Genomic DNA, 20,362 nt, shown 5'->3' with positions numbered 1-20,362 from the left:
GTTGCCCTCCCAATGGTGCCTTTTCCTGTATCCATCCAGGACACTTTTCAAAACATCTGCCTCCCAGATGAGATGTACAAAATTTTTAAATTGGTTTGTTATAACTAGTTAGATGATCCCTCTTGTCTAAGGAATGTTATTTAGCAGTGACAAATTGGCTCAAAGGAAGGGTGACTCTCAGCTAGTTTTAAATAAGAGTCCTGAAATTTTAAATTAACATGTATACATAAAATGAAGCTAGTTATAATATGTTTCACTCATCTTTTAAAATAAAACGAAAAACAAGTTCATACCCTTTACTTTTGACACATCCCCTAGGTGGATCCTTTAGGACTGATAAAAAAAGCTCGTTTGTTTCTGCTCCACTCAATACCACAGTGTCCAAAGAGAAGCTTTTCATGCGTCATGGAGGTAACATCAAGATTTTCATTTATGGTTTTTATCCAAGTTTAAACATAAAGCTGTTGAAGTTCAAGCCTTAGGAATGAGCTCCATTCTTTCACACTCTGCCCCTCCAGTAGACTGTTAGCTGAAGCAGTCAGCATTCTCTGTTGAACTTGATCCTATGGGAGGGTTAATTACCAAGCAAGAAAGTAAAGTGCCTTGGGTATCTTTGCTCCAAACAGTGCTACTTTTATTACTTGATAAATATTCAAGGTCAGCGATGACCTGCAGATGCCATTAGACTGGAGACCCAGCTGTTGATAGGCTTGGGTTCTCTTGTTTGGCTTTGAGAGATAAAGCAAGTGTTTAAAGTCTACTCTCACCAGGAAGCCCGTGCCCTTGGGTTTAGCTGGCAAAGTGTTGTAGATGGCAGCTTGGCAGCAACTGCAGCCAAGAAAGTGTGTGTTTTCTTACAGCTATTGGACACCTGTGAGGAGCTGGACCCAGAGGTGAAAGCTGCCCTCCTGAGTAGCCAGCAGTCCCCTGAAGATGCTGACTTGTACAGTGAGCCTCTTCTCTTCTGAAGGATGTCTGTGCAGAGGGTGCCCTGTCCCAAGGATGGCTTTTATTGGTACAGCAATTTGGCCATGGTTCCTGAGCAGTTTTAAACTGAGGAACGAACAGAAAGACCACTTTCTTAGAGGACAGAGGCAGCAGAATACCAGTGTTCATCAGCCCAGACTACTTTGTAAATAATTTATTACAAGCATAACCATGGAGCTCTTGTTACACTAAAACGTGGATTACAAATACCTTCAATTGCTTTGAGGCAGGGACAATCAATTATTGAAAATCTGAGCCTGGTTCCAAGTCACTCACTTTCCCAGGGGAAATGAACCTCTTGCCCTGCAGAAGAGCTACAGTACAGACCTGAGGGGCTGTTCCATGACTGAGAATGTGAGGACACCCTACTTCCACCTTTTTCCACAGGGAAAAGCAGATGTATACACATCTGTCCATACCCTTAGAGCGATTCCGTTCCATTTAAACCCTGCTTCCTTGGACATATGCACAGGCAAAAAAAATTAAAGCATGGTTATCTTTGTGTTGGAGCAAGCTGAAACTATTGCCATTGAGTCCAGTTGAGTTGAAGAAACTATTAAAATTTTTGTTAAAAACTCTATTTGATCATTTGATTTGTACAAGGATGAATGACTATCCACACGGAACCTTTCCAGGCTTTCAGGTGGGTTCCTGTTGTGCAACTAGTTCAGGTTTGACAGCCTGACTTTCCATCGTCCCTGAGGGGTTCATTAGACCAGTTGGCTGCTCACTTTGCAGTGGTTTGGCTTTGTCCTGGTTTTGGGTCAGTGGATGCACCATGGACATGTGGACGTTCAGGTTGTGAGCCTTCTCAAACCGCCGGCCACACTGGTCACAGGCAAATTCCAGCTCTGTCTCAGCTTTGTGTTTGGTCATGTGGTATTTCAGAGATGCTCGCTGCCTGCACTGGAACCCACAGATTTCACATCTGAGAGACAAAGAGAGAGTGAAGGACAGACTCGATGTGGGGGTCTGGACTGCCATTTGCAAACTATTCAAACTCACCAGTTCTCGAAAACAGATTTAATTTAACTACAAACTTATTTTTTTAAAAAAACCAACTACCATTAAATTGGCAGCTGCATGTATAAAGAGGTGATAGATGTAAATGCATGAGAGAAAAAAAAACATCTTCCAGGTAAGCAGTCACACATTTGCCCAGTGGCCTCAGTGAAGGAAGGGGAAATAAAAGACAAAACCCATCCCTTTTTCCCCTTAACTAAAAATAAGTTTTTCATTAGAACTGCCCAACCCACACTTACTGGAGGGGCTTCGCTCCTGAGTGACGCATCTGGTGAACTGAAAGGTGCTTCCGCTGTTTGAATGTCTGTCCACATTCATCACAGATATAATTCCGTACCTCTGCAATGCCCCCCAAAGAAGTGAGATTCAAATTTAGTTCCTCCTTCACAGTTTCTAAATATAACCAGTGGGGGAAGGCAGACTGATCCAGATTGTCTGTTTTCATCCTAATTTCTATTTCCAAGGAAATGGTCAGAAGAGGAAAAAGAAATAATAATGTCTACTTCAGAAGCACCAGGCAAAAAGCCACATGGTTAGAGAGGGGCTTTTCCAGAGTAGAATAAATAAAAACTTTACTGTTTAGGCAAGTGTGTTCGGTGGGAAGGAAGGGATGTAGCTTGAATTATGAATTTTACATTACAGAAGTTAACATCAAAAAAAAAAGGAGAGCTAAGTTAAGGAAATGTTGCCAAATAAAGGTTGCCAGCTTCTTTTCTGGGGGGGGGTTAATAAAATTTTACCTGCTAATCATGCTAGTTTGAAAAGTTGTTTAAAAATGATTTTTCTTTAGGTAAACATTCCCTCTCCAATCAAGTTTATCTGTTTTTTGATAAAAACAAACTAGCCTGTTTTTGCTAATGTAAAGGGAAGCTCACTAGGAGCCTGGCCTTTGACATCTGCGTCTGTCACCTGAGAGCTTTCCTGGCTCTTCCCAGAGGCTTACCAGCAGGGTGGCCATGGGGGTGCTGGAGCAACTCTCCAGGATGATAATTAGGACAGTAAGCATGTCCATCCTTCTTCAGGATTCTTACTTTATGCTCACAGTAGCCCAGCTCTGGGAGGGGGGTGCTATTGCTGTCTCCAGTTTATAGACGAAGAAAGCTGAATCAGTTAACTACCTAATCATGCAGAGTTTATGCTTTGTATAAGTGGAGGGAGTATCCACACTAACACAATTGTGTCATCTTGAATATTAAAGATAAACTTTAACTGAGCCCAAATTACCGGGGACCATATGAATAAGGTTAGATTTCTTTTTTTAATATTAACAATTGCTGTTTTCCAGAGCGATGAATCTCTGTCCCCGCCCCCCCCGCCCTGAAAAAATTTTCCTTTATGTCTCATAAATTGTTAAGATCAAGAATATTCTTAGTCATGTGTGGGTTAAATTAAATAGCCTCTAGGGTCCTTTCCAACTCAGAGATTGTGTTTCTATTAGCTTGGGGAACACACTACATGATATATGCAAGTAAACAAAGGAAAAACTTTTCTTTAGCAAGAATAAACAGTGTAGGGATAGTGCTCATGTTAATCATGAGCCTTAAAATTTTGCTTCATAAAATATGCCAGAAAAAGATTAATGAAGTAAAATAGCCTTATGAACCCATCTTCAGATTCTGATCAGATAGGCCTGACCTGCCAATGTCCTGAATTCCAGATGTACAGGAGGGCCCATGAGCGCCTAGAGCAGAGGTCACTTACCTGTGTGAATGAGCTTGACATGGCGCTGCAGATAGCGGTCAATCATGAACACCTTGTTGCAGCCAGGGTGGGGGCAAGGCCTTTCTCGCACTTCCTCATGATGTTCCTTTATATGTTTCTACAAATGAAAAAAAGAGATTGATGGATACCCTTGAAGTAGCCTTCTCCCCTCACTTCTCCTGAAGTGACCATCTTAAGCTCTACAAAAGAACCAGTAAGAACAAGGAGCCCCTAGACCATCTCAATAACCCTTGTTCAAGAGTCCTTAAAAGCGATCAGTGAAAAGGAGACAAAACTCTATCTTTCTAGACCATATCAAAGCAAAGTGATGCTGAACAGATTTTGGACCACTCTCTTCTTGGAAAACTTGTAAAACTCTCTTCTTGGAAAGATAATATGACAAGCACTTTCCTTGCATGTCACTAAACCGTTCATACCCTTTGAGAAAAGGCAGCATTAGACACAGGAGAACGTGGATTCAAAATTTGGCTTTAGCACCTAACTGGCTGTGTGACCATGGGCAAGTCGCCTCCCTCTGTGCTTCCCTTTCTTCACCTATAAGATAGAAGGAACTACCTCTGACACAGGTGTGTGAGGAACAAGTGAGAGTTTATATGTATGTGTGTGACAAGCACTTCTATTCAGTGAAACATTTTCTGAAATTCTGACTTGGAACCCCGGTATTTAAAAATTTCCCTAGAGTAATATCTAACATTTCAAAAAAGTCTTAATGGAGTGAAAAATGATAACATCCCTCTCTCTTTAATAACCCAAATATGGGTATAGGATTATAGAATAGAGAATTCAGGGGGATATATCTCAGATGGTCAGGGAACCAACAGAAAAACAATATAAATTAATTTCTGACCAAAAAACCCTAGAAGTTGTTGGTTGTGTCCATCCTATTATTCCTGACATGAAAAGCTAAAAGCAAGGAAAGCAATTGCCATTCCAGCCCTAGCTAGAATATAGGAAAATCCCAGTTTTGTGGATGTCATTTATAAGTGTATTAAAGCCTGAAAAAAATCTTTATTCAATAAAGAGACTTTCTATTTGAGGAAGCACAGCTTTATTTTAGTTGTACAATAAAGTATAAAATTTGAGCCTAAGTGTGTTGAATTTGAATATTTGTGAGCTCTAAAAGCAACTATTCTCTGAGTGTGTACTCCCATAGAAGATAAACATTTTTCTCTGGAGATATCAGGCTTTAGCATCTCTCACATTGGTCTGTGCTTCACTCAAATCTACCATTCAAGAAAAACCCATGGACTGTCACAAAAGCCTTCTGATCCATGATTCTGATTCTCTTTCCCTTCTGTGTTCCGTACTTCAAACAGCTGACAAACTGATATTCCTAAAACAGATCACATCATGTCACTCTCCTCAGAAAACCTTTACTGGCTCCATAATACAACTAGGATCCAATGAAAAATCCTTAGCTGTTACTTAAAGCTCTCTACAACATGGCTCCCACTCATCCATCCTTCCAGATTAGTTTCTTTCTACTACTCTCCATTCTAGTCTGACCTGCTAACTTCCCTGTCAATGACATTTCATCTCCCATCTCCCTGCAGAGGGGCCCATATCTAGAAGGCACATCCCTATTTACTTTCACTTCTCATAATCTCCAAATTCTTTCACAAGAGGCGCCATTCCCTACATATACAAAGCCTCCCAAACTATTAGTTTCTGTCTCCTTCCCTGCACCCCTTGTATGCCTTTGAAGAATATAGGCTCCTTCAAGGCAGGGACGGTTTCATTCTTATGAAGATCACAACTGACTGTCTCTACTTTTGAGGATCTTCATTAAAGAAAACAAAAAGATTCCCCCACCCCTTGCCTGCTGCCTTTTGCTCTTATATCCCATGTACATCACAGGCACTTAATGTTTTGTAAACCTTAAGTTGCTATATAAAATTATTTTTTTCATGGTCCTAACCTGATTTTGTTGGTGGGGAAATTCCTACCAATACAACTAATAATGTTAGAAACACCGAAAAGTTAAGTGACTTGTCACATATAGCCAAGGTATATCAGAAATTTGACTTGACCCCAGGTCTTCCCGACCCCAGAGCTGGCCCTCTATCCGGTACCCCATGGGATCTCTTGATATTGCTACCCCTCCACCTTCCCTCAGAATCAGGACCCTAAACCTAAGAATTTTGGAAATAATTGCATCTCTAGCCCAGGCTTACCTTCAACCCCACCCACACACCAGCTGCCAATTGACAGTCACAAAGCCTAAAAGCACAGAGTGTGGCAGCTACTTCTGGCCATTATCTCCAAAAGCAACTCTGGGGGAGGTGCAGTATGACAACTTCTCCTACAGATGCCATGGGTATAGCTACCTGAAGATCCAGAAAAGACAGTTCTCCCCAGAGCCTTTGGTCCTATCAATGGGTCCAGCCTCAAAAAATGATGGAATTCTGACAGTATTACCTTCTGCTTTGCCACTACATCCTAAGGGCTGTGGGACCTGCCTGTGGAAGCTGTCTCCTCCATTAGAAATATGTGCTTCTTGAAAGCAAGACTAGACTCCTTTTGCACTAAAATCCCCAGCACTTAGCATTGAGCTTTACACATAATCAGTCATTATTATTAGTTGAACCAAGTGACCCTAAATATCCTAAGGAAGAGAGAAATATATTCACAAACTTTTTTTATGATAGCAAATAACTGGAAACAAGTAGGTGCTCATTGATTTAGAAGTGACTGAAATCAGGAATGAAATGCTAATTATCAATGAAATACTACTATACCATAGGAGATGAGGAATCTAAGACTGCTTTGTTTCTCTTGCCATCTGCTTTTTCATTTGGGTTTAATATAAATTTGTTCAGTACCTCCATTCATATGTATCTACACATAATGTTGATACTGACAGATAAATAGCATTTCCCTCATCCCTTCCCATTAATGCTTTCATTGTAAGAACAGACACTACTACCCTTGCCTATACTATGTGTGTAACTGCTTTGGATCAAACCCTGACATAAATCCCAAAGGCTAATTGCCTTACCTTCATCCCATCTGCCCCTCTGTACACAGCTGTGCAGCCCTGGTAAGGACACTTATAAATAGTAGGCAGCTCTTCCCTGCAATTTAAAAGCACCATATGAGTCAAAATCCTTCCCTGAGACCACAACTGCATCAATGTTTCCTCTCCCTACTGACCGTTCACATTTTATCTTCTTCTTCCAACCAGGTTTGGGTCCTGGTTTCTTTCTAATTTTGGGTTCATCTGACTTCTTGGTTTTGCTCTCACTCATCTTGCCAGAGATTCTGAATGAAAAATAAAAGACACTGATTTTTTAACTATGAGTAAAGTTTAATGTCCCATTCCTGATTTCTGTGACCTATGCTTTGTGTGTTCTTACCATACCTACTCATGTAGCAGACTTGGCATTTTTTTGTTTCTTGAGCCATGATAGTTAAAAATCTGTATCATGAGCAAACAGCTTGCAATCATCCTGGGATCCTAGCCTCTCAGAATCTCCAGATCTCATTTTGCAGGCCTTAGCATTCTTCATTCACCAGAAGAATAGTTTGGCTCTCTCTGGGAATATCAATATGTATTGTACTCCCCTCCCCCAACCCACCTTCTAGCGGGATGCAGGAGTAAAAGTGGAGAGAGTGACCTGGTGAGACGTTCAGTCCCTTTTCTAGCTAACTAAAAACAGATACATGTAAGCGCCAAGACACTTGAGTCATTTTTCATGGAAATATTTCTAAAATGTATGATATACTTCTCTGCCTTTTAAAATGGAATACTGAACCTCAATTCACTGTTGCCTAATGACTCAGTATGTCATCAAAGGCAGTTACTAGAATATGCATATCCTCAACTTTTTTAACTATATGGGACTAAAAATGTCCACACACACCCCAACCCCCATTAGGCTTTGGGAGTTCTCTTATTTTTCTGACCACCAGCTATTCCTCTTTGCTGCTGTCCACTGGCCCACCTGCAGCAGCACCATTTTTAATTTTCTGTTATAAATCTGCTATAAACTGGGAAAGCAGTTAATCAAGCCTATCAGAATTGTGTTTTGACTCAAAGTGTAAGCAGGCTCTGCGGGAGACTCGGAGGAGCTCTCCTTTTTGGTAAAGTGCATAACTTTTAATAGGTAAACTCTGAGCTGTCCTCTTTTGTTCAGGAGACCTTTTAATTTTTGGCTTGCTTTCTAGTTCTCATCTATATTCTATTATAATGCAGAGTGGCAGATGACTGAAGTACTGCTTTATAAAGGGAGGGAAATTCCCAAATGTCTAACTTCACAGAGATATGAGGAAAATATTTTATAACATTTATAGAAACATGGTCTATTTTAGCCTGAAGATATTTTTTAAACTCATAAATTACTCCCAATACCTATCATGTAGAGAATTTCTTAGTCTATGGTATACTTTCCAGTGCATCTCTCTGTAGAATATTTGTGACCAGCTAAAGAATATGAACATGTCAATCAAATATTAAGTGCCCATAAAGAGTCTTTGGGTTAGACATTCCCCAGGTTCAAGGAAGGCTTTCTTAATAGTAGTCCTAAAGCAGCTTTGGTGGAATATGAATAGATAATTGACACGGTTCTTGGTGAATGGGGCTCTACCCTTTAAATGCCTACTCTTTGATTTTCCGTGGACTTCCAATCATTTCTTAGTAATAACTGGTATAGAATCTAAGTTAAATTAATCTCTGTATCCCCAATTTAGAAATGGTAGGGGCATTAATTGACTCATTTCCTGTGAGAGTTCTTAACTGCCCCAACCCACAGAGTCACTACATGGCAACTCCCTGGATACATCTTGATAACATGTTGCCACCTGTGTGCCTTTTCTCTCTACTCCTTTACCCCCTTTTTACCTCTATAGCTTTAGGAAAAGTAATCAAATCAAGTTCCTGGAAAGACTGAGTCAATGAAGTGTCCTTTAACTATTCCCAGTTCAAAACAATCCTTCCCAGTCATACTACTACTTTTTTATCTCTTGTCTCCCCTTATTAGAATACAAGCTCCTTGACGGAAGGGATTGTATTTTTATATTTGTATCTCCAGCAATTGGCACACAGTAAGCATCTAATAAATGCTTTTTCTTTTGTTCAGTCAATTAGGAAAAAAACTGTAGAGGCTTTCTTCACAGACCCATGCTGACCACATAGACCCCAAGCTCATTCTCAGCAAATCGAATTTCAAGAGACTTTAAGGGATCATACCAGGCAAAGACCCCAACCATATTCTTGGGGGAAAAGACACACATGCAAAAACCATTTTTCTGTCACTTTCTTCACCATACTCAAGCCAGGATATCAATCCCTAGAATTATCCACTTGATACCAACCACTACCCAAAAATTTACTTGTAGACAAGAATGGAAGGCCCTTACTTCTTTTCTGGGTAAGGCTCAAAGGATTCATCAGAGGATTGAGTGTTTCTCCTCTTCTCATTTTCATCATCACTCAAGAAGTCTCTGAAAAAGAGGAAAGAACTTTTAACAAAGCACTGACTTTGAGTAGTGTTAAGGCATCAGCAGCAGTAACAGTTCTTATCTGTAGGCCCTGGCCCTAGCCCCTATCTTTTGTAATTTGCCTTCTTTTATCTCTCTACTAAAATATCTTAAAAGTTAAGAACACCAAGACCTCCAAATACATCCTGGATCAAGTGAGTGAACAAACTCACTAAGCTAAGAATGATTTTACATCACAGAGATTTTAAGGATAACAAGACTCTTCAGGGCAGGTGGATTAATAACTGGTCTCTCTCCTTTTCAAGGGCATAATTTAGATAACAGGGTCCCGTCTGCAACAGCTTTGTTATTTCAACACCTTAAAGCAACAGTGAAATTATTCACACAGTGATACTAAGCCTCAGACTGTAAATATCCACTGTAAAATATTTGTTCCTAATAAGTCTATTTACTAGCAAACTATGTCCAAGTTAGAAGGAAATGTGTCTCTCATGGCGTCTTCCCCAGTGCCCTAAGTCATACTCCACTCAAGAGACCCTTGAATCAGCTCCTGGTCACAGTACTAAGACCCTTAAGGAATTCCTATTTCTGTTCCCTTCTACCACTCAGGTACTACAGATACTCAATTAAGTCAAAACAAGATTCCCCCTCCCTTCCCTCTAAGGAACAAAGCTCCTTTCTAGTTCATGTGTTACAATAACATTTGGGAGTTAGACAAAATTGGTATCTGGAATGGAGTACCTGAGTGAGGAAAACTAATGGGAAACAAATACCAGGAGATAAGAGTTGTTTAAACTCTTCAACACTGCCCAAGCCAAAAAAAAAAAAATATTCAATTGAAAAGGGTTTTCTTTTTCTTTCAATACCACTGGAACTTAGGGCACTGACCCATGCCCAGGAGATCCTAAATTGGAATGAGAGAAGCTCAATCCGTGCTACAATTCTAGCTCATAATAAGCCCCCATAAAAAGCATGGTATATTAGAATGAATGCTAGATCTGGACTTGAGTTTGACTCCTGATTCTGCTGCTTTTATGACTTGGAATAAGTGAAGGGTAAAAAGTGGGACCCAATGAATTCTACTAGTCTTGATTTCCAGATCTCAATCCAGGAAGGCAAGGGCTCCTGAGGATGACTCTGGACATTAAAAGTCTATGATGACCAAGGTTGGTTTGTGAAGAAGAAATTTTAAGCTATTTTAAACCCACTCTTCTCTCACCCCTCAGAAAGGTCACTGAACTCGTCTTTTACCCGATCATCCAATGCTGAAGATGAAACCTGCTTCACACTCAATTGCCCTGAGAAATAAAAAAAAAAAAAAGGCTTGTGTTACCAGCATAAAATGGAACTGGAAGACCTGGCTCTGGAGTACTCTGCAACACGACTGGGTCAGTAATTTTTTTTAATTGCCACATAAGAGGGAGGACAATGTATGAAATCACCAGCCACTGCTATGTAAGCATTACTTGAATACAGTAGCCATTTCAGGCACAGTTGAGGACTATTTCATACCAGTTTCTATAGGGTCTGCATTTTTCTATAACTCAAAACCTGTTCTCCAGTCTCCTCCCCAAGACCCTGGTGCTAGACAGACAGCTTCTCCCTTATACATGGCATCTTGTAGTTGCAGCACTAAGTACAGTATCCCCATGTGTCATATAGGTCCAAGCTTTAAAGATAGCCCAAAGATACTATTAGCTCTAGTCCCCTACATAACTGGTCTGTGCTCATTTTTGCTGGTCAGCTAAAAGAAAAAAGCCATGAATGATCTATCCCAATGGAGTGACACCAAGGCAGGAGGAGTAGGCGATTCTGCAGCAGGGACCAACACACCATCCCCAGTCATGACAACCCACTCGCCACCACTGTATTCTCCCCCCACATCTCATGGACAAGTAACTAATTCTTCTCCTTCCCCACAATCAACTTGTTTTACAAAAACAGGTCTGTGTTTCTCTCTGCAACATAGGGTCAATGGAAGGCTGGGTAGGAGAGAAATGAATCTTAAAAGGAAACCTGCTAAAAGAAGGTCCTGTATATCAAATGACCAAAAAGAAAGAGACCAGGCAGGATAAAGGTGCCCTGCTCCCTCAGCATCTTCAGTGGGAGCAAAAAGTGCCTGACAGTCATTACCCAGCTCCCCTGTGAAGGAGGGAGATCCATGAATTGCATTACCCACAATTTCACCACCTATGGAGTTCACTATTGGGGCATCAGGGAGCTCAGAAACATTACCAGCAACTTGGGGTGACCAGTGGCAAAGAGAGGATGTAAACACAGGCCTATGGGAATGACTCAGATCAATGGAGCAACAATTGGAGTCTATTGTAGGCAGTCTAGAGTCACTTGCCTGAGAAGGAGCAGTGGGCATGAGACTTCTTACCTTGGGCCCCACTTTGGGGCTGGCTAGGCTCTGGTGGTGAATCTGGCTCAGGCCCCACAGGGTTGTCATCCAAACGGGGCTGAACTTCATTTGTGTTGGGCAGCGACTGACTATCTGTGCCAGCTGGCACCATGGTCCCTTTGCTCCTAGGACTCTGTAGAACAGCTGCAGCAGGCTTGGTTCCACTGTTGATGGAGAGTCGATGGGCTGTCTCTCTGTCCCATTCCCATTTGACAGCCAGTGTGCTGTCAAGCAGCAGGGCACTGCAGTTTGAGTCCGTATCCATGATGTAATCATGGCCCTGGTCACAGCCCCATACCGCCTGGATGATGCCACAGTACTCAGAAGAGAGCATGTTCTGGAGGCTTGGCACTGCCCCGCAGTTTGCTGCATGCCCGTGGGCCCACCCCACCAATCGGTGCAAGCACTGGGGACTGGAGGTGATCAGATCCACTGTGCAAAGTCAACAAAGATAGGAGAGACCCCAGAGGTGATTAACATACAATAGCAGGCAAAAGACCAAACATCTTTCATAGGGAACCAAAGATCTGGAGAAGCCAGGTGACATACTCACCCAGACAGGTTCCCTCTTCTGTCTCAGCCTGGGACCCATCGTCGGTGCCGCCCCTGCAAATGGAAGTAGCACCAGTTGGATATCACATGGAGATGGAGGGGAGGGAGAAAAGATGGCATAAGCCAGGAAGCCCAGGCCTCCTGTCTATATACAACAGAGACCATGCCCTCTCTGCAGTGGAAGCTGAAACTAAGCCTTGCCACCTCCGGAGCTGGGCACGGCCAGGAACCCAACTGCTGACTTGGGAGCTGTGAGCTCTATTCCTGCTGCCATCAGCAACTGACTGTGTGACTCAGGGCAACCTCACAGCATCACCACTCAGCCCAACTCAACATCTTGGTACAAAAACAACCTACTTTCCTCGGGGCTTCCGGTGGCCTGTGGGGGACGTATTGACCCTCTGCAGGAAGGATTTGAGGATGCTGTGACACTTGTAGAACTGGGCGTGGCAGTTCTTACAGACAAACTGGGGGAGGGTGGGGTCCTGGTGAATGGGCACCCCCAGCAGGCGCTTGAAGTCCATGAAGAAGACCTGCTCTACCCGGCGTGGCTTCTCACAACTCTCTCCTGGTACCTGACCAAATATGTGCCGGAGACTCCGTGAGGAAAACTTCCCGTGACAGAGGCGGCAGTACCCCATGCTAAGAGGGCGGCCTGGGCCTGTGAAGAGAATGAGGAGAGTGGCACATCAGCAAGGCAAGTGGATTTTTTTTCTAAATAGACAAGGCTGAGACATGGGCTCTGAGACTTCCATATCTCATTAGAGTATGTGCATTGGAAGAGAAGAGATTCTCAACATCTTTACATTCCAAATGCTGCTGAATCTGGTTTCCCCATGCTTGAAAGGGGGGGAAATGGCAATATTTATGCCCACAACTCCATCAAACTCAAAGCGTTCCTGCCAAGCATGGAGGCCCTTCCCAGCATCTTCACACACAAACAAACTTTAAACACTGACTAATGTATCTGGGCAATAGTCAAAGCCATGTAGTTTGGCTCTGAGCCTGTATTCCCAGACTTGAAATGGAGACCTCTAGTGATTGGTGATGATACCCGTACTTCATAGTACATAAAATATTAGAGCTGAAAGGGACCTGAGAGATGAAACCATGCAACATGATCATTCTATGAATGAGGAAAATGAGGCCCAGACACAAGTGACTGGCCAAATTTCCACAGGAAACAGTCAGCAGACCCGGGATTAAAAGCAGGCTAATGACACCACATATAACATTTTTTCCACCATGCCACACTGTCATCTCATAAGCAGTGTTGCTCAGACTCAAATCCAGGGCTTGGAATCTTAGTTGAATGCTGTTTTCACTTTACTGTGTATTTCTGGAGCACCCTCTAAAGAATTCCTGGCATTCTCCCATCAATAATTTCATTCTCCTTAGAGCATCCCGATGAGGACAGAGGATGCTGGCCCATACATGTATCCGAGCTCTGCCACTACCTCGCTGAATAGCCTACGGCAGAGAACTCCCATCCATCAAACAGGCACATCACCTATCCTACCCTACCTATCTCACAGGGTTCTTGTGAGGTTTAAATGAGAAGATGAATACGAAAGGTCTTTTAAAAATAAATGTCAAATATGTGGTCGATTATTGTGATTCCTTCTTTTACAAATGAGGAAAATGAGCCAGCAGTCAGATGAAGAGTCAGAAATCATACTGTGATTGTCACAAAGGAGGGGACTATCAAACTTCATACCCAATGTGAAGCCTTCCCATTCATGGACAACAATAAATAAGGCATGCAGAAGGAAGAAATTTCTATTTTGGTGTTACTGAATGGCCAGTTATATCAGTCAACTGATCAGCATTTATGAAGTTCTTACTATGTGCCAGGCACTGGAGTAAGTGTTATGGATAGAAAAACAAAAATGAAACAATCCCTTCCCTCAAAGAGGAGAACATCCATTCTCTTCATTCACAAATATAACCACATGTGGTCTTGGAGTCTAAAGAGTTCTCTCATAGAAGACAGCCCAGCCTGTGCTACTGAGGTTTTCAACCCTGCTCAGAAAAATATCTAAATCACAACGTACAGAAAAAATTATATGGCCCTTAGAACATGGCACAAATTTTCTCAACAAGGCAATATTTTCAGTATCACTAAAGGTCCCTTATTTTATAAAGGGGGAAAATGAAGCTATTGTTACCATCAGTTAGTGGTAGAGCTGGGACCAGAACCCTGGTACATTGCTTCTAACTCCAATGACTGTGCTCTTCATAATATTATATGTCTTTCTGGAGCATCTCCCACAAAATTAGAGGGCATGTCACACCCATTTTACAGAAACCTGCCTTCCCTGAGTACCATTCTCAGGTGGTAATTCCTGCAGCTGCTTCTGCTAGTAAGAGCAGCCCCTATGACCAGCTATAATCTGAGAATGAGGGAAAAGACTATTGGGAGAATAAGAGAGGGTAGGAAGAGGAATAAATCTGTTTCCTACTATTTATGCCTAGAGACAACACTCTAGCCTGACATGACCTAAAGAGGAAGAATTCTCAAAACCCTCAAATATTGTTCTCCTCCTCCCAAACCTAAGAGAGGCAGGCTGAAGCAATGCAAACTCTGACACTTTTAATGGACATCTCATCTCACATCAAGTTGGAAGAGGCAGAGTATTAATATTGGGCGGCCTTTCTCCCATTCCCCACCCCTTTCTCCTAGTTAAATCATACTTCCTCTTCTCTGCATGGTCTTACTCCCAGTTCAGTGGACTCAGTAAAACTATGGCTCAGAGTGCCCCCTAAACAGACACAAGAAATCTTTTCTCTGGCAGACTTCAGGCCTACTCACCAATCTGGGAGGGGGTCTGGCACCACCCACTGCTTACTCCCAGGATCAGAGTTACACTTTAGTCCCCTAATCAGCTTAACTAAAGTTCTGTTCATGCTAATACAGTGTTTGAGACTAAGGAAGCAAAGATAGAATGAGGCTTCCCAGATTTCTGAGAGGCTGGCTGTCATCTTGCATTTTGGTAAGGAAACTAAAGGACAGAATCTTCCAAAGAACTGCTTTGGCAGCTTCTCCAGAACTCTTCTCCTGACTCTCAACAAAGACCATCTACTCAGCTTCAAGAGATAGGTTCTGACCAGCTCACCTTGGGGTTTTAGTGCCCATTCCACAACTAGGTAAGTCCTAGTGATTTTTACTTTTAACTCTCAACATAATTAATATAGGTGCAGACCAGTTGTGGGCCTCCAATCAAAAACTGTGGCTGGTAGGAAAAGAAACAAAGTAAATACTATGTAGCAAAGTAAGGTAGACTAGCCCTCAATGGGCCAAAGGATGGGAACAGGGCTAGAAAAGCAAGCAAAGTTCTGGTGCTATCACAGAGATTTAGTGACCTCCTCTCACCCCAGTCTCCAAAAAAGGAAGAGAAAGGTATCAGGAAGTGGACAGTGTAGCATGTGAGGAGCACAAGTTGAACTATGATGAAATGCACTCGAAGTCCCCATCCCCACTAAGCTGCTCTGGCTTTCAGCACTTGTGAAACCAATTTATTACCAAACTGGTGGCTTTCACACCCACCCTCTCTAGTTACACTGTAGCCAGATAAAAGAAAGAAATACAGGAGGAATGCTTATCTAACAATGGAATTTTAAATGACCAACTTTCTAATGTTATAAAGTATTACCTAAAGGGAAAACAAATTGATTCTTGATCTCCTAATTTAGATACCAAGCAAAGGACTTTGAAGTCGGCTTTGTAACTCTTGTTCAGCCGATTTTCAGACACGTCTAACCCTTTCTGACCCCATTTGGGGTTTTCTGGGCAAAGATACTGGAATGGTTTGCCATTTCCTTCTGCAATTCATTTCACAAATGAAGAGACTGAGGCAAACAGACTTCAGTGACTTGCTCAGGGTCACACAGCTAGTGAATGTCTGAGTCAGACTTGAACTCTGGGAGAGGCATCTTCAAGCTGACTTCAGTTGATCAGGTTGAATAGAATACTTTTTACATACATGGTTGTGGGCCTGACCACACAGCCTAGAATCATTGGGTCCAAAGTCCCTACCATAGCACCAATTCACTGATGGTTAATTGTTAAAGTGATAACTGTTCAGTTCTCCCAACCTAAAGAACATACAATTGATTCTCTCTCTCTTCCTCTCCCTCTCCCTCTCCCTCCCCCTCCCCATCCCTCTCTCTCCTATATAAGTTGACTGTAAAGAAATGATCCTGTACTTAGCTATAGTGAAAAGTCATGCAAAGAGAAAGAACTCTTGGGGGTTAAAGGTACCACACATGTGCTAATGAAGAACATGACTTCCTCTAGTGACTGAAGGAAGACATGGGGACAGATGAATGGTGACCTGAGAAAAACAGGCTAATGATGGACTTGGAAGTGCTGTGACAAAGGCTACTTTTATAGATTTGGGATACCATTTCAAATGTACAACACAAGTGACCACTGCCTGAAAGCTCTCAAGACAGAGAGTAGAGTATCAGAATTTGAGAAAATCTGACAGCTTACAGGACAAACCTGATTCAGCTGGGATCTGCCAAGCCCTGTGTGACCTTGGACAAGTCCCTTAATTTTTATGGGCATCAGTATTGGACTAAATGATCTCTAGGGCCTCTTCCAGCTCTAAATTCTTGAAGTCCCTAATTCCTACTAGTTGGGAGGCAACTCTCCAGTATTCCTGTGGGGTAGGAGGACACAGCAGGCAACCCCTCCGATGTCTGTGATTTTATCAGCGAGTTGTGGGGGGTGGGGGGGGGGGTTCCTAGAGATTTCTCCAACAATGTATGAAAAGAAAAATACTAATATGATAGGAAAAGACTGGGAGACTGGTTGGGTGACCTTGGGCAAGTCGATTCCCTCTGGGCCTTAGTTTACAGGATGGTGATGATGATGATGATGAATTGGGGGGAGGGGTTTAAAAAATGCCCTCCCAGTAAAACTCTTGAGAGGGAGGAGACAGGCTTTGGGAGTTCGGGAGAGTCTGACATTGGGATGGCTGGTCCCTGGCCCCCGGGAGCTGAAGAGGGTAAGAGGCTGGCACCAAGAACCCGAACCAGACTCAGCGAGGGCGGAGCGGGGACTCGAACTCCCAGCTCGGGAGCTTACGCGGGTCCCGGGCCAGCACTCACCTGCCTCCTCGGGGCCGTCCTCGGTCACGGTCACGGCTGCCTCGTCGTCGTCCTCGTCTTCTCCGCAGACCCGGGGCGGCCTCCCGCCCCAGCTGCCCCCGGGCCGCGGCGGGGCCTCGGCAGCCCCCTCGTCGTCCTCTTCCGGCCCCGAGCCGCCTCCACCCGCCCGCGGGGCCCGGACCCGGTTGCCCGGACCTCTCGTGGCGGCAGCCCCGAGCCCGCGCTTCCCGGCCGCCCCCGGGGACAGGAAGCGGCCCAGGCGGTCCCGCTTCATGGCGGCCGCTGCGGCTGCGGCTAGAGGCCGGCCGCGCTCATGGCCCGCCGCCGCCCCCGTCGCCGCCGCCGCCGCCGCCGCGCCCCTCTCCGGGGCCGGGGGAGGAGCCTGGCCGGGCCGGCGGGCGAGAGAGGCGGCCGGAAAGGCGGCACGAAGGGCCCCGGCGGCAGCGGCGAAGGCGGCGGCGGCAGCGCTCTCTGCCGGCCCAGAGCGGCGCGGGCCCGGCCCGGCCCTGGCCCAAGGTCACCAGCGAGCGCCCGAGCCGACGCCGCTGGGCCTCTGGGGGCCGCGAGGGGCCGGGCCGGGGGGCACTAACACTGGCCCTCCCGCTGTGACCCTGGAAAGCAGATTCACCTGCGGCCGCGCCGAGCTCGGAGGGCAAATGTTCAACAACCAGCTCTCCTCTGACCCCAAATGTGTGCGAGGCTCACTTGGATGCTTTATCTGTCCTCCTTAAATCTGGACAGTCCACAAACTCAAACCCTGACTCAGGATTGGCCCATTTCTGAAGTGTAAATATTCTGCCCGGAGCTAGCTCCTGCACACCTTGACCCAACCTTTGCCAATTTCCAATAGAGGAATTAATTAATTAATAGGAGATTAATAGAAATCTCCTCTACTCGATCCCAGACCCCGCCAAGCTGAGGGTGGACGCTTTTCCCTTAAGCAGGAAAGCATTTTCTAGCCTCCCTGCCTTAACTCAGGCTCCATCGTAGGCTCGAAATGTCCTCTTCCCCCTCTTCTACCAAATCCCTAGAGATCTTTCAAGGTCTACATCCCTCCGGAAACCTCCTTTTTATCCTTTATAAAAATCTTCGTCTTAGACTTCATTTTATTTTCTTCTCTAATGTGAGACATGATCCCTGTTTATACCAGCGTCTCATCCCCCTTCCCAGCTGTGATCTCTAAAGGCAGAGACTTGTTTCTTGCCCCAATTTTATATCACCCCCACACCTGACACAACATTGTACACACAGTGGTTATTTAATGAATGCTTTGTTTTTCTATAATAACTCACATTTAAAGAATGCTTTTTGGGAGGTCCAGACCAGTGATTTCGAAAGCAGCAGGAACTCCTGGTGTTGGACTGTCTTCCACCAATGCAGATCAGCAGTCGAGTATAGCTTGTAAGTCAAACAGTTTTATGAGACACAGAGAAGTAAAGGGACTTGCCCATGGTGACAAGTGTGTGAGAGAGAATCTAGGTCTTCCTCATTCCAAGGTTTATTATCTTCTATCCCTTATCCCAGTAGTCTATGACACTTAATGGTTTACAAAATACTTTGCATACCTTATCTCATTTGATCTACATAACCCGTGAGGGGAATCAGGGTAGCTGGCATTATCCTTATCTTACAGAGAAGGAAATTGAAGCCCAGAGAGATTTGCCCAAGGTCACAAAATTATCCGAGCTCTAATTTAGAACCCGCACTTCAGACTTCAGAGTTGCTTGAACTGACCGAGGTGCTGAAGACTACAGACAAGGCTAAATTAAAATCAACTACAATAAGAACAGCTAGCATTTATTTATACAAAGCTTTAAAGTTTAAAAAGTGCTTCACCTATGTTAACTTATTTGATCCTCACAATAAGTGTGGGATTTTTCATCTGTTTCCCATCTTTGCCTGAACTGGCCAGAGTATTGCGATTCTGAAGGCTAAAGAGATAAGCAGAAATTAATTTTAATTCATCCAGGTTCACCAGTGGAACTTTCTCCCTGTTTTCCTTTTTTTTCTCAACTTCTCTACAGCCTCCTAAGTCCTTCTACTCTTTGCTTCGGTGAAGTACAAATTACTGACGGAAACCATTCTTTTCCTTTTTCTGGATAACCAAACCCAAAATTTACTATCCTCCAGACATTAACAGTAGGACTAATCATGAGTCTGGAGCAAAGTGGTAGAAAGAGGGGGAAAAAAGTAGCACTTCAGAGAGCTTTGCCGTTAACTAGCTGGGTGACTTTGGGGCAAGTCTCATTCCTTTTCTGAACCTTAGTTTCCTCATCTGTAAAAGGCGTGAGTTGAGAAAGATAAGCTCCTTCCAATTCTGACAAACGTATATCTTCTTAAAGAGGAAAGAGTGGGGAAGGGATAACGGGTGAGGGGAGGGAGATAATTTGGAACTGAAAAGAAAATTGAATTAAAGAAAAAACAAAAGGGGACCTTTCAGATCCCTCCAATATTGTAACTAGATATTGAGGCTTATCCTGAACTGTGCAATTAAAACCGAGGTAACAGTCTCCACACGGGATCATTGAGCAAGTGCTGGAAGGGTCTTCACCCATCTAAACGGCTTAAGAAGACAGTGGGGCCAGGGGAGGGGATGTGAGTGGCTTGCACATGCACCGTAAGCCGCAGAGGTGGGAGGAGAACCCAGTCCCTCCGACTCCCGCCCGGCGTAGGTGCCAGACAGCGGGCCTCCCCGGGATCAGGACCCACGACTGACAGCTGCGAGCTGGAGCAGCCGGAGCCTCCGCAGACTCAGCTGGTGGCGCTCTCCTTAGGTGGAAGGTCTTTCCTCCTCGGAAGTCCGGAGCCGGCTCAACCTCTGCAGGGGCGGGGGAGGGGCCTCGGCCCCCAGTCTTAGTCACCAGAGCTCGTTCCCCGGATTCGGATCTCCTGCGTGGCACTGCTGTGACCTCTAGTGAAGCAGTTCCTTTTTCTGTGCCTCAGTTTCCTGCCGTGTAAAGTGAAGAGCTGGATTAGAGGGTCGCTATGGGCTCCTCCACCCTCCGCAGTATATATTCCATTTAGTTGGGGATTTTGCGCTCGTTCGCTGCCATGACAACTCCTCGGGCTAGGCCTCGGCCTCCTGGGCTTTCCCAGGATTCCGGGAGCCAGGCGTGGGCG

General features: G+C 44.3%; 2 protein-coding genes across 3 annotated transcripts in view; one reads left to right on the top strand and one right to left on the bottom strand.

Annotated features, from left to right (window-relative positions):
- The window catches only part of FANCA (FA complementation group A), a 98,001-nt gene extending 96,434 nt beyond the window's left edge, over positions 1-1,567 (top strand). Inside the window, exons 42-43 of the mRNA XM_072636383.1 lie at positions 319-411; positions 861-1,567. Of these exons, the coding sequence (XP_072492484.1) occupies positions 319-411; positions 861-968 (201 nt within the window). The 3' untranslated portion in view covers positions 969-1,567. The remainder of the gene's footprint in view (positions 1-318; positions 412-860) is intronic.
- On the bottom strand, positions 248-20,356 carry ZNF276 (zinc finger protein 276). Of its 2 annotated transcripts, none has more exons than XM_072636386.1 (11): positions 18,535-20,356; positions 12,485-12,788; positions 12,129-12,181; positions 11,555-12,007; positions 10,391-10,469; positions 9,091-9,174; positions 6,886-6,993; positions 6,731-6,806; positions 3,712-3,829; positions 2,250-2,349; positions 248-1,915 (listed from the first exon to the last, which is right to left on the bottom strand). In XM_072636386.1, the coding sequence occupies exons 2-11, from the start codon at positions 12,766-12,768 to the stop codon at positions 1,627-1,629; spliced, it is 1,644 nt and encodes a 547-aa protein (XP_072492487.1). In that variant the 5' UTR covers positions 12,769-12,788; positions 18,535-20,356; the 3' UTR covers positions 248-1,626. The 2 variants fall into 2 exon arrangements, with proteins under 2 accessions (XP_072492487.1, XP_072492486.1); XM_072636385.1 differs by lacking the exon at positions 18,535-20,356 and adding an exon at positions 17,243-17,578.
- Between the last annotated feature and the right edge of the window lie 6 nt (positions 20,357-20,362).

Source organism: Notamacropus eugenii, chromosome 1, assembly GCF_028372415.1.
Source record: "Notamacropus eugenii isolate mMacEug1 chromosome 1, mMacEug1.pri_v2, whole genome shotgun sequence".
NCBI classification, from domain to species: domain Eukaryota; kingdom Metazoa; phylum Chordata; class Mammalia; order Diprotodontia; family Macropodidae; genus Notamacropus; species Notamacropus eugenii.
The sequence above is the reverse complement of the archived record's forward strand: the minus strand, read 5'-3'. Positions and strand labels throughout refer to the sequence as shown.

Bases quoted from the DNA above. Each gene is read 5' to 3' on its own strand.
- ZNF276 (XM_072636385.1), bottom strand. From the start codon at position 17,516: ATGAAGCGGGACCGCCTGGGCCGCTTCCTGTCCCCGGGGGCGGCCGGG. The intron at 12,008-12,128 runs GTGAGTATGTCA...GACTTTGCACAG, and splicing joins AGAAGAGGGAACCTGTCTGG to TGGATCTGATCACCTCCAGT. The intron at 6,807-6,885 runs GTCAGTAGGGAG...TTTAAATTGCAG, and splicing joins AAGAAGATAAAATGTGAACG to GGAAGAGCTGCCTACTATTT.